Below are 15,617 nucleotides of genomic sequence, written 5' to 3' on the forward strand. Positions count from 1 at the left end.
GACTTTACACGTACACTGTAACCCAAAGCTATTTCAAGATGACTCTTCACCTTGAATCTTTAATGATAGTTTTAAAAATATAAAATGCAGCAGGAAGGCCACAATTTCTGAATTACTTGCAGTAAAGTTAAATGGAAATCTCATTTCTACAGATGTCAGTAAGACAAGGCATGTAAAAGGAAAAAAGCATCTCTGGAAGAGCCCCATGTTCTTGTATTAATGAGGCTTGGCTGTACTCTCTGTGGCAGAGGAAACTGATGTAGTCAACATCTGACACTCGCCTTCCAAACAGAATACTCAGAAAGGATTTAATCATTGCAGCAGCTTCTTGGTGGCCTAAGAGTGGCCAAGTCATTGAAAAGCTCAGTCCATTTCTTTAAGACTAAAGTGCTTTTGTAAACTCAAGAACAGTCTTAAGATAAGAATACAGCCTGAATACATGCTTTCATTCCTGCTCAGTGCAGGAATCATTAACAAGTATTGTCTTTTCCTTATTCCTGTTGTCAAGGTTTTATAATTTTGGTACTTGACTGCATTCTCACTGAAGAACAGTATTATCAGTTGGATCACCATGAATGGTTTCAACATAGCACCTCAGCGCTCTGACTCTTAATCTTTGTTTCCACAGTCAGTAAGGTCAGATGGTAGATTTTTAGTTTCAGCAATGAGGCGTTTCACTCCGACCATCCACTGTCCAACTTCATTCACATGGTCAACCATCAAAGATCTGTGGATTTCATCAGCAGAATCCCAATTGCAGTGCTCCATTTCTGTCAACAGACAAACATATACAACATATTCTTAGGAATAGTCGTTTGGTAGTACAGAATTTGAGTATTGCTGAAAAAAGAGACCTGTCTAAACTTTCTGTCTTGCACTCACCAGGATATGCCCCCTTATATTGGTATTCTTGCAAGTGTCCTGATGAGTGCAAGACGAAAAGTTTAGACGTGTCTTTTTTCAGCAATTTTCTTAGAACTTAAAATATATCATTAACCAAACACTACTTACAATACACAGATATCCTAGTAAAAGGCAGGGAAAGGGAGATGGGAGGTAAAAGGAGAAAACAGTGTGCTCTGAGGAAAGAATTCTGAATTAGATCCCATACATTAGGAGTACCCAAGCTTTTTGTCTTTGTAATGCATGCAAAAGAGCCTCACAGGCCAGATATGAATGCTCCCATTAATTTGCATTTCACTATCTATTGGTGCTAACAGATCTTGGTATTCTGATTTGGGGCTTGGCCATCAATTAGATAACAGCATTAAGAACAAGTCTTTTCAAACAGAACAAGCCAGCAATAAAAAAAGACGGTACATAAAATAGACACTGTGCTGCTTGCATTCCATGGCCCAAACTGCACAGGTTCAAAGGCCATAAACACCCATGGGCTGTACGTTAGACACTCCTGTATTACATTACAGAGCACTTAATCAATATGAAAAGATGACCAAAAGAAACATTTTTATCATTACAGAGTTTCATAAACAGTTCTCATTTTACAATGGTTTTGCTTGATAAATAGATTCCTAGGTTTGAATAAATAAATCATTTTCCAGCCTCCCTCATTTGACCTAAAAACATAGGAAATAGCAGAAGGCCATTCTGCCCCTCAAGGCTGCTCTGCCATTCAACTAGACATTGGTTGATCTTCTACCAAAACGCCATTTTCCCACATTATCTCCCCTAATATCATTAATATCTAGAAATCTATAGATCTATCTTGAACATTTGTAGATTCCAAAGATTCATCACCCTCTGAGTGAAATTCCTCATCTGTCCTAAATTACTTCTTATTCTGAGACTATGTACTATGTTCTAGGTTGCCTCCACAGCCAGGGGGAACATCCTCCCTGCATCTATCCTGTCAAGCCCTATAAGAACTTTGTTTGCTTCAATGAGACCACCTCTCATTCTTCAAAACTCTGGAGAATACAGGCCCAGTCTCCTCAATCTCTCCTCATTGGACAATCCTGCCATCTCAAGGATCGGTCTGGTGAACCTCCATTGCACCCCTTCTATGGAAAGTACATCCTTCCTTAGGTAAGGAAACCAAAACTGTACATAATACTCCAGATGCAGTATCACCAAGGCTCTGCACAACTGCAGCAAGACTTCTTTTCTCCTGTGCTCAAATCATCTTGCAATAAAGGCCAACTAACCATTTGCCTTCCTAATTGCTTGCTGCACCTGCATGCTAACTTTCAGTAACCTCTGAACAAGGACATCCAGGCCCTTTGAACATAAACACTTCCCAACGTCTCACCATTTATGAAATGCTCTGCATTTCTGTTTTTTCTTACCAAAGTGGATAACTTCACCTTTTTCCACATTATATTCCACCTGCCATGTTCTTGCCCACTCACTTAGCCTTGCAGTCTCTTTGCAGACCTCCTCAAACTCTCATTCTCTAGTTTTGTGTCATCATCAAACTTGGAACATTACATTTGGTCCCCACAACCAAATTATTGATATAGATTGTGAATAGCTGGGTCCCAAGCACTCTTCCTTGCGATACGCCACTAGTCACAGCCTACCAACCCGAGAATGACCTGTTTATTCCTATTCTCAATCCTTGTTAGTATATTACCCATAATCCCATGTGTTCTAACTTTCCTTACTAACCTGTGGGGGCCTTATCGAAAGTTTTCTGAAAATCCAAATACACCACATTCACTGGTTCCTCCTCATCAATTCTGCTGGTCATATCCTCAAAAAACTCTGACAGGTTTGTCAAACATAAATGCCCTTTCATAAATCCATGCCCAATCCTACCATTATTTTCCAAGTACCCAGATATCACAGCTTTTATAATAGGTTTTCCCTACTACTGATGTCAGACTAGCAGGTCTGTTTTCTCTCTCCTTCCTTTCTTAAGTGGGGTTACATTTGTTACATTCCAATCTGCAGGAACTATTCCAGAATCTATATAATTTTGGAAGATGACCAGCAATACATCCAGTTTCTCTACTGCCACCTATTTCAACGCTCTGGGATGTAGATCATCAGGTCCAGGGGATTTATCAACTTCCAGTCCCATTAATTTCCCCAGTATTACTTTTTCACTAATACTAATTTCTTTCAATTCCTCATTCTTGCTAGTCCCTTGGCTCTCTATTATTCTTTGGAGGTTTTCTGCATCTTCCTTCGTGAAGACAGACAGAAAATATTTGTTTAGTTTCGCTGCCATTTCGTTATTCCCCATTATATATTCTCCTGTCTCTGCTTATAGCCGGCCCACATTTGTCTTTGCTAATCTTTTCCTCTTTACACACCTATGAGAAGCTTTTAGTCTGTTTTTATACTTCTCACTAGTTTATTTTGGTATTCTACATTTTCTTTCTTTCAGTTTCTTGGTCCTCCTTTGCCAAATTCTAAAATGCTCCCAATTTTCAGGCTTACTACTTTTTTTGGCAACTTTATAAGCCTCTTCCTTTGCTCAAATACAATCTTTAACTTCTCGTTAGCCATGGTCGGATCACATTTCCTACTGGGTTTTTTGTGCTTAAAAGGAATGCAAATTTGTTGTAAACCATATATTAATTCTTTAAATGCTAGCCATTGTCTGTCTACTGTTATATCTTTTAATGTAGTTGCCCAATCTACCACAGCCAATTTGCCCCTCATACCTTCATAATTTCCTTTGTTTTGATTTAAGCCCCTAGTTTCGGATTGAATCACATCACTTTCAAACTTAATATAAAATTCTATCATATTATGGTCACTCTTCCCTAGAGGCTCCTTGAGAATGAAATTATTAATTAGCCCTTTCTCATTGTACAATACCAGATCTAAAATAGCCCATTCTCTAGTTGGTTCCTCAACATAACGTTCTAGGAAACAAACCTTTTATATTTCTAACCCTTTCCAGTTCTGAAGAAAGGTCATTGACCTGAAATATTAACTTGCTTCTCTCTCCATAAATGCTGCCTTATCTTCTGAGTATTTCCAGTATTTTGTTTTCATTGGGGTTTTAAAAAACATTCAAATTAGCATGAATCATGTCCTACTTAATACGTCTCAAAGAGTAAAGCACAATTCCACCTTTCTTAATTCTGTTTCCCATTTTAAAAATTATTTTTCTCTCCACTTTTCAGCTTTCCGAAATACATAACTATCTGGAATGGAAATAAGACACAGGCCATGCTCTCTTTCAATGGCACTATAGCCAGTTGCTCAGAGATGCATGGAACACTCCTTTTATTCATTCATGGGATGTGGGTGACGCTGGCTAGGCCAGCATTTATTTCCCATCTCTATAAGGTGGTGGTGAGCTGCCTTCTTGAACCACTGCAGTCCATGTGGTGTAGGTACACCCATAGTGTTGTTAGGGAGGGAGTTCCAGGATTTTGACCCAGTGACAGTGAAGGAACGGCGAGATAGTTCTAGATCAGGATGGTGGGTGGCTTGGAGGGGAACTTCTAGGTGGTTTTCCGATGCATCTGCTGCCTTTGTCCTTCTAGATGGTAGCAGTTGTGGGTTTGGAAGACGCTGCCTAAGGAGCCTTGGTGAGTTCCTGCAGTGCACCTTGTAGGTGGTCCACACTGCTGCCACTGTGCATCGGTGGTGGGAGTAGATGGGGTGCCAATCAAACAGGCTTTGTCCTGAATAGCATCAAGCTTCTTGAGTGTTGTTGGGGCTGCACTCATCTGAGCAAGAGTATTCCATCACACTACTGACTTGTGTTTTGTCAGGAGGTGAGCTACTCGAATAGGATTCCTAGCCTCTGACCTGCTCTTGTAGCCACAGTATTTATATGGCTAGTCCAGTTCAGTTTCTGGTCAATGGCAACCCCAAGGATGTTGATGGCAGGGGGTTCAGTGATGCTAATGCCATTAAATATCAAGGGGTGATGGTTAGATTCTCTCTTGTTGGAGATGGTCATTGCCTGGCATGATTGTTACTTGTCAGCTCAAGTCTGTCCAGGTCTTGCTGCATTTGGACATGGACTGCATCAGTACCTGAGGCGTCGCAAATAGTGAACATTGTGCAATCATCAGCGAACATCCCCACTTCTGACCATATGATGGAAGGAAGGTCATTGATGAAGCAACTGAAGATGGTTGGGCCTAGGACACTACCCTGAGGAACTCCTGCAGTGATGTCCTAGAACTGAGGTGAACTAGCACTGAATGAATTACTTTCTGATTTTACCCTCTTGCAGCAAGGGATAAAGTATCTGTTCTCCAATCTGTGCCTTTTGCAATAGATAATTTAGGTTTGAGTTGAGGAGAAATTTCTTCACTCAAAGGGTTGTGAATCTTTGGAATTCTCTACCCCACAGGGTTGTGGAAGCTCCATCATTGAATCTATTTAAGGCTGAGATAGACAGATTTTTTGGTCCCTCAGGGAATCAAAGGATATGGGAAGCACGTAGTCAAGCGGAGTTGAAGCTAAAGATCAGCCACGGTTGTACTGAATGGGGCAGCAGGTTTGACAGGCCATATGGTCTACTCCTGCTCCAATTTCATATGTTCTTATTCAGAATTTTATAAGTATGCCCTGCTAACTAGAGCCTTTGCAGAAAAATATACAACTCTGTTCACTCATATTTTTGCACTTGAGTGTTACATATCTTTTGCACTTATGGAAACACAACTTGCATTTATATAGCATTTTATCACATCTCTCAGCACATCCCAAAGTGCCTCATATACAAGAACCTGGACAAGATACAAGACACGAGTTGATTACCTAGTGTGAGCAGTTGCATCCTTTTTCGCACTGGTACAGATAGCTTTCCCGATTGCCACATATCCTGGAGTATTATTAGCCTTCTACCAATATCATCACAAACTTGTTTCTAGACAGGAAGTTTGAAAACAAAATTTTCAATTATTAGCTGTTACAAAAGTTTTAATGTTAAGTGGCTGTAAGTATTCAGAATAATACTTCTTGACACTTAACAGCTGCCATTAAAATATCACTATTTAAAATGAAATCTTAAAGTGTTATCAGACTATTGTTTGCACTGTTATATCAATTTATTTAAGATCCATCTGCAACACCCTTTAATTCCTACACATAAGCAGTCAAACTATTGACAGCATCTTTTGCTATGGAACAAATTCACACTTTGACGATATGAAGATACTTTGAAGATATCATTGACTCAGTCATATAATTTTCTCTTTCTGGGGAAATGCTTGGATTTCACTCTGTGTCTCCTCCTCAATTTATAGCCTGAAATTGGGAAATGTGAAAATGGGCAATTGTGGCTGTGATCCAATTTCCCAATATTCTATAATACATCATATTGGTATAATCAGCTTTTTACCAAATTGTTTCACCTATACCAAATATCAATGCATAGCTGTCATTTACTTTCACTTTCAAAGGAAGAATAGAGCTACTACCTGAAAGATAAGCGTATATTGCTGCTTTCCTGCATGTCAGTTTTACTGTTATCTTTGAGTCAGAAAGTTGTAGATTCAAGCTTCAGACCAGGACTTGAACCCACAATCAAGGCTGATATTTCAGTGCAATACTGAGGATATGCTTTATTTCTGGTGTTAAACGAATGCCCCACTTTCCTGTTCCAATGGTTCAATTGAATTAGAGACTCTACATTGTTACTCAGTGGGCAGCTGGTTCTCCTGAGGTTTTGGTCAATATTCTTCCGTCAGCCAATATGACAAAAAAAAGGAACTTGTCATTCATCTCACTGCTGTTTGCAAGGCCTTGCTGTGCATATAAGGGTTGCCACGTTTGCAACTTTTCACTTTATACGTTAATGATCTAGATGAAGGAACTGAGGGCATTCTGGCTAAGTTTGCAGATGATACAAAGATAGGTGGAGGGACAGGTAGTATTGAGGAAGCGGGGAGGCTGCAGAAGGATTTGGACAGGTTAGGAGAATGGGCAAAGAAGTGGCAGATGGAATACAACATGGGGAAGTGTGAGGTCATGCACTTTGGTAGGAAGAATAGAGGCATAGGCTATTTTCTAAATGGGGAGAGAATTCAGAAATCTGGAGTGCAAAGGGACTTGGGAGTCCTAGTCCAGGATTCTCTTAAGGTTAACTTGCAGGTTGAGTTGGTAGTTAGGAAGGCAAATGCAATGTTGGCATTTATTTCGAGAGGACTAGAATATAAAAGCAGGGATGTGCTGCTGAGGCTTTATAAGGCTCTGGTCAGACTACATTTAGAATATTGTGAGCAATTTTGGGCCCCGTATCTCAAGAAGGATGTTCTGGCTCTGGAGAGCGTCCAGAGGAGGTTCACAAGAATGATCCCAGGAATGAAAGGCTTAACATATGAGGAACGTTTGAGGACTCTGGGTCTATACTCGATGGAGTTTAGAAGGATATGGGGGGATCTGATTGAAACTTACTGAATACTGAAAGGCCTGGATAGAGTGGACGTGGGGAAGATGTTTCCATTAGTAGGAGAGACTAGGACCTGAGGGCACAGCCTCAGAGTAAAGGGAAGACCTTTTAGAACAGAGATGAGGAGAAACTTCTTTAGCCAGAGAGTGGTTGGAGTTCATTGCCACAGAGGGCTGTGGAGGCCAGGTCATTGAGTGTATTTAAGACCGAGATAGATAGGTTCTTGATTAGTAAGGGGATCAAAGGTTATGGGGAGAAGACGGGAGAATGGTGTTGAGAAACTTATCAGCCATGATTGAATGGCGGAGCAGACTCGATGGGCCAAATGGCCTAATTTCTGCTCCTATGTCTTATGGTCTTAAATATAGAAATGGTAGTTTTAAATAATTTGCTGTGCAGGAAGATATTTGGGCTGTTTCTATAAAAATGCAAGCTTTCTCTACAAAAATAGAAAATTTGGGTTTATTCTGTTCCAACAGTTTATTAACTTTATTCCAATACCTCCTATGTTTTCAACATAATTTTTCCCTTTTACAACAACATTGCTGATGTGCAAGTATCAGGCTGATTATATTTGATGGATATTTGATATTCCAAGAATATGTATGTAGCATCATTCCTTCTCTCCATTTAGCTTTCCATCATTCACCATTTCCAACCAACCAGCTACTACACATCTGCTAAACTAACTCTGCAATCTGGTGCTATGAGTGTGGGGGAATTCTGGGTGATCTTCCCTGCCTCCCATTTTGTGCAGGAATACTTGGTTGTATTCAGCATTTCTGAGACACAAAATTCAGTGTGTAATTAATCAGATACATGAATACACATCCTACACCTATTACAGTTGGTTAATCAAGTTAAGAGTTTAAGATGGTATGCAATGATTGATTTGAACAGAATATCAATACAGTCTACTGTTGGTCAATTCCTTGTCAGCTAATATTATATCTGTAGGATTACCATTGTTTTTAGAACCTAGTGGGATGACATTTCATAAGCCTTGCTGTAGGAACGTTATTCACTCTGCTTACCTTAACAGTTTTCCTACAAGCCTCCAGTGCTTTATTCAATGGAACTAAAACATCTTCCACATTTACTTCACAATCGGACATAACTGTAGCACTCTGCACTGGTTTACAACTGTTGGACTGACTAGATTGCTTTGGAGGTGGTGGCGGTGGCATCTTCTCATGGGCTACGGGAGGGCCCGATGGTATAATTGCAGGAGGAATTTCAGCTGGTCCACAAACTATGGGAAAAATACACAATATATAAATAGAATCTTGCCACTGGCGGAAAAATCTTTCTATCTCCAAGCCACTGGGAGTAAATGCAATTCAAGGTGTTTCATAAAAAATGAAAGTATTTTGTACTAGAATTCATGGAGGGAATGGAATAATCTCTGAATTAAGCAATACTGCTAAATTAATGTGTTGCCAGTGAGCTGCATCATGCGCAGAGTGGTAGGAGGTAGCTTCCCAGGCTCATTTTCCCATGTGGTGAATTCTCAACTGGGGTTAGGAGGAAGTGCAATGCAGAAAACAGATGACAGTTCTCAGGGGAGGGAGAAAAGGAAGTCAAGGAAGTGATCCAGCTTATGTCTGTGCACCTCCTAATGATAGGCTAGAGGTCAGCATTTGTAGAGGTTCCTTGCCCAGCCCCTTAGAAAGAATAGGACACTTCAGGAAACTGCACATAGGAAGAGGAGATTTAAAAACACACACAAACTGGTAAAAATTAAAACTACTTTTATACCGAGGCTGCCCAGTAATACAACAAAGGCAGAGAAAGTGCTGATTTGAGTAAACACTAATCCATACTTGCTCCTCATATTTTGTCGACAGCTGGTGGAGATACCAGCTCAAAAGGGGAAGTTCAATTACATGAGAAAAAAGTGATTACCACAATTTTGATATACCTAATTTGAATTTTCATTTCCAAGCAGATATTCTGCCTTAGATTGCACATGTAATATAGTAACTGATGCTCACCTTTTGGTTTATCCAGCTGAGGTGCTGGTACCCTCTTAGTGAGAACATTTTTCCTGAGACCGATCTGTGCTTGTGTCTGCAACCCATACGAAAACTGAGGAGGATCATTCCAGCCTCGCTCCTGGTTTCCTGATTTTTTTTTTTAAAAAAGGGTTTATAATTAAGCAAAACAGTACAAGTGACGATATAAAAAATACATTACAGTAAACCATTCAAAACAACTGCAACTTGTATTTATATAGCACCTTTGACAAACAAAACATCTCAAGGCACTTAATATTCTGTACATTTCAGTTTTTAAGAATGTTTTCAATATTTTCCAAAATGAACAAAATGTTCTGTGTGGGGACATCAAATCTTTCCTATTCTCTCCAATTTCTTTAAAACATGAAATTATTTTTCGCAACAACCCATTTTCCTCATAAGTAATGATTAATGAAAATCATTCTCAAAAAGCCACATTTTTCAAAGCTAACCTGATTTTCTTAGCGGTTCATTAACTACAGAGGAAAACAAGCATTTTCCTGTTAAACCAAAAATGTGCATCTCCCTAAGCAAATAATTAACTGTGGATGAGAGAACACACACAGGCAGATATCGAGAGCTCTCACTAATGAGGGAACAGAAGACCTGGACAACTTGCATTTACTCTACTATTTCTAAGATAAGGAACTCCATTATCATTGCAGCACTCAAGTTCTCTGGTGGCCATTCATAACTCAGTCACAAGATGTGAAATTAGTCCAGTGAAAACACAATTTTCATCTTGTTGCAAAGGTCTTGAAGTCAGGTCCTCAAATAAGAAAGACTCACCTTATAGCGTGACTCTGGCCTGAAGGAACACACAACCTCTGATATGTGGTGGTATATTTCTTTTAAAAGCAGCAAAAGGCGATAAGTGGGATCAATTAAATTCTGCTGCAAGTAGCATGGATGCATCAAGGTAAGGATATCAGTGATGGGCAGTGAAATATATTTTTTCATTAGTCATCATGTAAGTATCAAGTAAAGTTCACCTTATTCTAACCAAAAGTCACAAGAACACTCACTCATCACTGTAAATCTTTCCGTTCTAAACTTTGAGTCAGAGAACTTCAGCACAGAAACAGGCCATTCAGCCCAACTGGTCTATGTCAGCATTAATGCTCCACACCAGCCTCCTCTCACCCCTCCTCATCTAACCCTATCAGCACTCTTTCATGTGCTTATCTAGCTTTTCCTTAAATGTATCTTTTTGAGAGAGCTTTCCAACTGCTGTGTAAACATGTACCAGGCAAGTGGCAATTCTGTGCTGAGAATAAATATTGATCTTATCCAACAGTGACTGAACCAGGTGAATCAGCAAAACTTTTCCTGGCCAGGACATGTATCGTCGCAAGCTTTCTCACAGAAAACCAAGACTACTTCCTCTCCAGGGTTCAACGTTATAAACATTGTTTCTGGGGTGGAGGTAAATTTGAGTGAATGTACTTGTCACTCCATTAAATTTATTATTCTCCATTAAAGTGCTTTCAAGCTGTGAAAAGGGATAAATACAAATTTTAGGAATTCAAAATTTTGTTGAAATATAAACTGCTCATAAATGTATTGCTGGTGTCAATTACATTATTTAGTGGACAGTAATCTTGGTTCAGAAACAGAAAACGCTGGAAAAACTAGGCAGGTCTAACAGCACCTGTGGAAAGAAAAACAGTTAACGGTTCAAGTCCGTATGACTTCTTCAAAGCAGTATTTTGCTTTTATCTTCGTAATCATGGTTCTCTCAGCTGTAATACAGTGAACTGAGTTGTGCCGTATTTCTTTAAAAAAAGCTATTAAAAAGGGTCATTACAGTGTTACCCTGAGTTGGTTCATGGCTTTGGTGCCTTACATCCTGTCAGTTTCCTGGTCTCAATAATGAAGCACTTAAATATGATTGCACATGTTAAATATAATACTCAGACTATAGTACACCAAATAATCATGATGTGTGCTCTGCTCGCAGGCAGGTCCTTGGGTCATTGTCTTCTCCTTGTCTTGTCCTGTGCCAGTCTTTTCACTTTTTAAAAACGTCCTTCAATTTTCAAGCCATCCAGTATTGATAATCTCTTGCTTCTTCTTCTTCCTTGAAATCTTCCTTTCATGTCTCTTACTGGTCCATTTCCTCTGAATGCGCCCTGCCCAGTCTAACTGTTCCTTAATACATTCAGCAAATTTCTTTGTTCGTTCCCTCTCCTCAGCATTTCATTTGTTACTATTTCTATCCATTTGATCCTTTCCATTCTCTCCAAACTCACTTTTCAAAACTAATTAGCAAATTGGTCTCTTTTTCCGTAAGGTCCACGTCACACATCCATACAAAATACTCCAAATCAAGCTCCTTAAAGGTCTCTTATTGAGTTATTTATTCAGCTTTCCGGTTAGCAACCGTTTCGTCTCACTTAATACAGCCTTTCCCATTGACATCTTGTTCTTATTTCTTTGTTGTATCTTCCACCTGCAAATATTATGCTTACTAAAAGCAGAGTTGATTAAAATATGGGAAAGGTTGTAACATCAATGTTACATTCAATGTTTATTAAGCTGTGCAAAGATATTTACTTATCAGGAGAACAGCCAGAGGACTTCATGCAGACAATAATGATCACCCTAAGAAAGAAGCCAAAGGCATGCTGATGTTCTGACTTTCATACAGTCTGATTGCCCTTGTATCGAACGTTATGCTGAGAATTATAACAAAAAGAGTGGGTGGGAAGACACAGAACTACATCAGAGATGACCAGTTTGGATTCCAGAGAGGAAAAGGGATAAGTGACGCAATCGGTATTGGAAGATCGATGAGTGAATGTAGTTTAGAAATAAGTGCTGGAAATACTCAGTGGATTTGGCAGCATCTGTGGAGGCAGAAACAGAGTTGAATATGACTTCTTCAGAATGCAATTTAGACAAAGTATATTTTTGTTTTGTAGATTTTGAAAAAAGCACACAATCAGGTTGACTGCATCTTGGCAGCGCTGAAAGACATTGGAATAGACTGGTGAAATAGACAACTCATAAGAAATCTGTACACGGGACAAGCATTAACAGTGAGTAGGAAAAGGTGTAATTGGAAGGAGTTCAACAAGGACATTTTTTTATCACCAGTCCTCATCAATGTCTATGCAGAAGAAATGATTAAAGGAGCTTTTGTAGAAGCAGAATCAGGTGTTAAGATTTGGGAGGAGGGGATGGGGGTGCGAATGATAACATCAATTAGATTTGTAGATGACAAAGCACTTCTAGCAAGCACAGGAGGATTACAAGAACTAATAGAGTATTAACAGCAGGCGTGAACTTTGGAATGAAAGTGAACATCAGCAAAACCAAAGCAATGCACATCTCAAAATCACCAAGAAATATTCATATATCCATAGAAGGAAAAGATCTAGAACAGATGCAAGAATATTAAATAATATATAAATACACAAGAAAGTGGCATATTTATAGACCTTGTGTACAAAACGACAGTTGCAACATGATGTGCCTAAGTAGGGTTGTTAGTGGGTCATGCTGGTAAGAAAGCTGTTTTGTACTTTTTTGGTCTGCCACTGTGCTGTCACTTCCTGCATGTTGATTTCTGGTTCAGCTACCTGGTTAATCCTGCTAATAGCATTTAATATCTGCACTCCTCTAATTCTGGTCTTTTGAGTATCCTCCATTTTAACCACTCCACCATGGATGGCCGTGCCTTCGGTTGCCTAGGCCCGAATTTCTGTAATTCCCTACCCAAAACTCTCCATCTCACTTTCCTCCTTTAAGGTACTCCTTAAAACCAACATTATGGTCATCTGCCCCAATATCTCTTGTTATGTGGTTCAGTGTCACGTTGCTTTATAATGCTCCTGTAAAATGCTTATTATATTAAAATCACTACAGGCATACAAGTTGTTGTTAAGTCAAAATTCTACTCAGTAGCTTACTTTTCCTGTCCAGGACTTTCAACTACATTCCTACAGGCAGCTAACAATCTCAGAAGTAACCTTTGTACCCTTGGGACATTGCTTAACTCGAGCAGACTGGGACCAGAGATGGGTGTGGGTGGGGAGGGTTCTTGCTCAGAGCCTTCTTGCTACATTCGCCGATAAAAGGTCCTTCAAAAGATGTTTTGATGCAGGAAGCTGAGATTTTCTTTAATTGCTGGTGGCAATTTTCTTTTCCTCCTAATGCCGTAGCTTCATTCAACCCATCCACTCCCTTGTTCCTTTCCTTCCTTTGTCAACCACACTTCTCTCTCTCTGTTTATAAATATTATACTATATAATATATATATTACTTTCTTAAAATACTGCCCAGCTTAGATATATATGCACATATACACATATATATTCACATAAACCCTAAATATATTATCTCTCTCTCTTTCTATATATATATATATATATATATACACACATATATATATATATAAAAGTGATCAGCTCCAGGGCACTATTACATCAACGCCCACAGCTGACTCCAACTTGGCCACGTAACCAGGGTAACACACTAAAGCCGACGCCTCTACACGCGTCCGCCCCTCAGACACCTCGGCTTCTTTAAACTGCGGCCGCCGTTTCCCGTACGAAACCATTTGCTTTTTTTCTCTCCCCCCGCCCTCTCTCTCTCTCACACTTCACCTGGTTTCACGAACAGATCCGACATTTCACCTTCGTCCCTCCTGCTCCTCCTCCTCCTCGTCGGCTGCCCAGTCTCCGGCGTCATGGCGTCACTTCCGTCAGCAGGCGGAGGCACGTCACAGTGCGTCAGCAGGCCGGAAGTGTGGACGCCATGGGCGTTGCTCTCAAGAGAGCCATTGATTTGACTAGTGTCGTTCTGCAGTGGTGATCGTGAGGAAGAGTCATACGGACTCGGAACGTTAACTCTGTTTCTCTCTCTCTCTCTCCACAGATGCTGCCTGACCTGCTGAGGTTTTCCCACCATTTCTGTTTTTATTTCAGATGCGCAGCAGCCACAGTATTTTGCTTTTACATTATTGTCGTGCTGCAGTGAACCGTCCAACTGCAATGCGCAGATTTACAATTTAACTGAGATGCAATCACTGGATTGCCACTGCTGCAAACTACAACTTAATATAGATTATCATCTTAATTGACTTTCTCTGTATCCTCTTATGAACTTTAATATGATTCCCATGGTTGATCAAAAAGTTTTTTTTGCAATCTTGGTGGCTGATTTGACTCAGAGGTGGGCTTCAGACTCCAGTCCACCACCAGGGCTCTCTATTTCCACCTCTGGAATATCACCCATCTCTGACCATACCTCAGCTCATCTGCTGCTGAAACCCTTATTTCATTGATGTCTTTGTTACCCCTGGACTTGACTATTAAAATGCTCTGAAAACATAGAATAGTGGAAATAACTAAAAATCAGGCAACACCTGTGGAGAGAGAAATTGAGTAAACGGGCAGGATTTTAGTTTTGGACACAGGACCTTGATGGCAGACACATTTCAAGATCCCAAACCCCCATTGCATTGGTGTCTGATGCCTGATGCAATTTTTGAAGAGCAGGCCAATTAGTGGTCAGTGAACACACTTGCCATCCAATTAAGGACAGGGATGGACTTCTGAGGCTGGAGGACCTCCTATTGGACCTTCAGCCCTGAGAGGTCAGCAGCTCTGCCATCAAACGTGGAATCTGCCGAAGTAGATGGAGAGAGAAGACTCTGCCAGATGATATCATCAGAGTGGCCTTGATGCCTAAGTAGCTACTTGATGCTTACAGGCAGGTAGCTGTTCCCCCCAAGGAAAACCAGGATTTTCCAAAATGGTCCAGAGGCATGATGGCCAATGGCAGGAAATTGCAGGCCCATCTGCCTCTTCAATCGTTTAAAGATTTTGCCCCACATTTCAGGCAAAATGCTGCCTGACCCACACTAAAATGTCCATTTTCCACACCAGCTTGATGAGATTCTCAAGGGCAGTTAGGGGATAGACAATAAACACTGGCCTCACCACTGACACCCACATATCATGAATGATTTTTTAAAAAATGCCGATTACTACTGAATTACAAGGTTTTCTATTGTATGCAAATACCACGAGGAACTGGATTGTAGCTTTCCAGGCTTATATTGCACACAGAACTTACAGCCTGCAGACAAAAAAGGTTTCATCCCATTAGCCTGGGTTGAACTTGAGCTCAAGTCCCAGAGGCGAAAAGCCAATATCTCAACCTCCACATCACTGAATTTTCCATAACGTGCACAACAATGAGAATTACACAAGGACAATTGATTCTGATTTTATTATTTGGAGACGGTGGTGTAGTGGTTA

General features: G+C 40.1%; 1 protein-coding gene across 1 annotated transcript; it reads right to left on the bottom strand.

Annotated features, from left to right (window-relative positions):
* Positions 1 to 23: 23 nt before the first annotated feature.
* On the bottom strand, positions 24 to 14,093 carry sra1 (steroid receptor RNA activator 1). The gene is made up of 5 exons (XM_078551067.1): positions 13,959 to 14,093; positions 9,325 to 9,453; positions 8,365 to 8,582; positions 5,698 to 5,806; positions 24 to 770 (listed from the first exon to the last, which is right to left on the bottom strand). The coding sequence occupies exons 1-5, from the start codon at positions 14,041 to 14,043 to the stop codon at positions 610 to 612; spliced, it is 702 nt and encodes a 233-aa protein (XP_078407193.1). The 5' UTR covers positions 14,044 to 14,093; the 3' UTR covers positions 24 to 609.
* Positions 14,094 to 15,617: the final 1,524 nt, after the last annotated feature.

Source organism: Cetorhinus maximus, chromosome 10 (genome assembly GCF_964194155.1).
Source record: "Cetorhinus maximus chromosome 10, sCetMax3.hap1.1, whole genome shotgun sequence".
Lineage (NCBI taxonomy): Eukaryota > Metazoa > Chordata > Chondrichthyes > Lamniformes > Cetorhinidae > Cetorhinus > Cetorhinus maximus.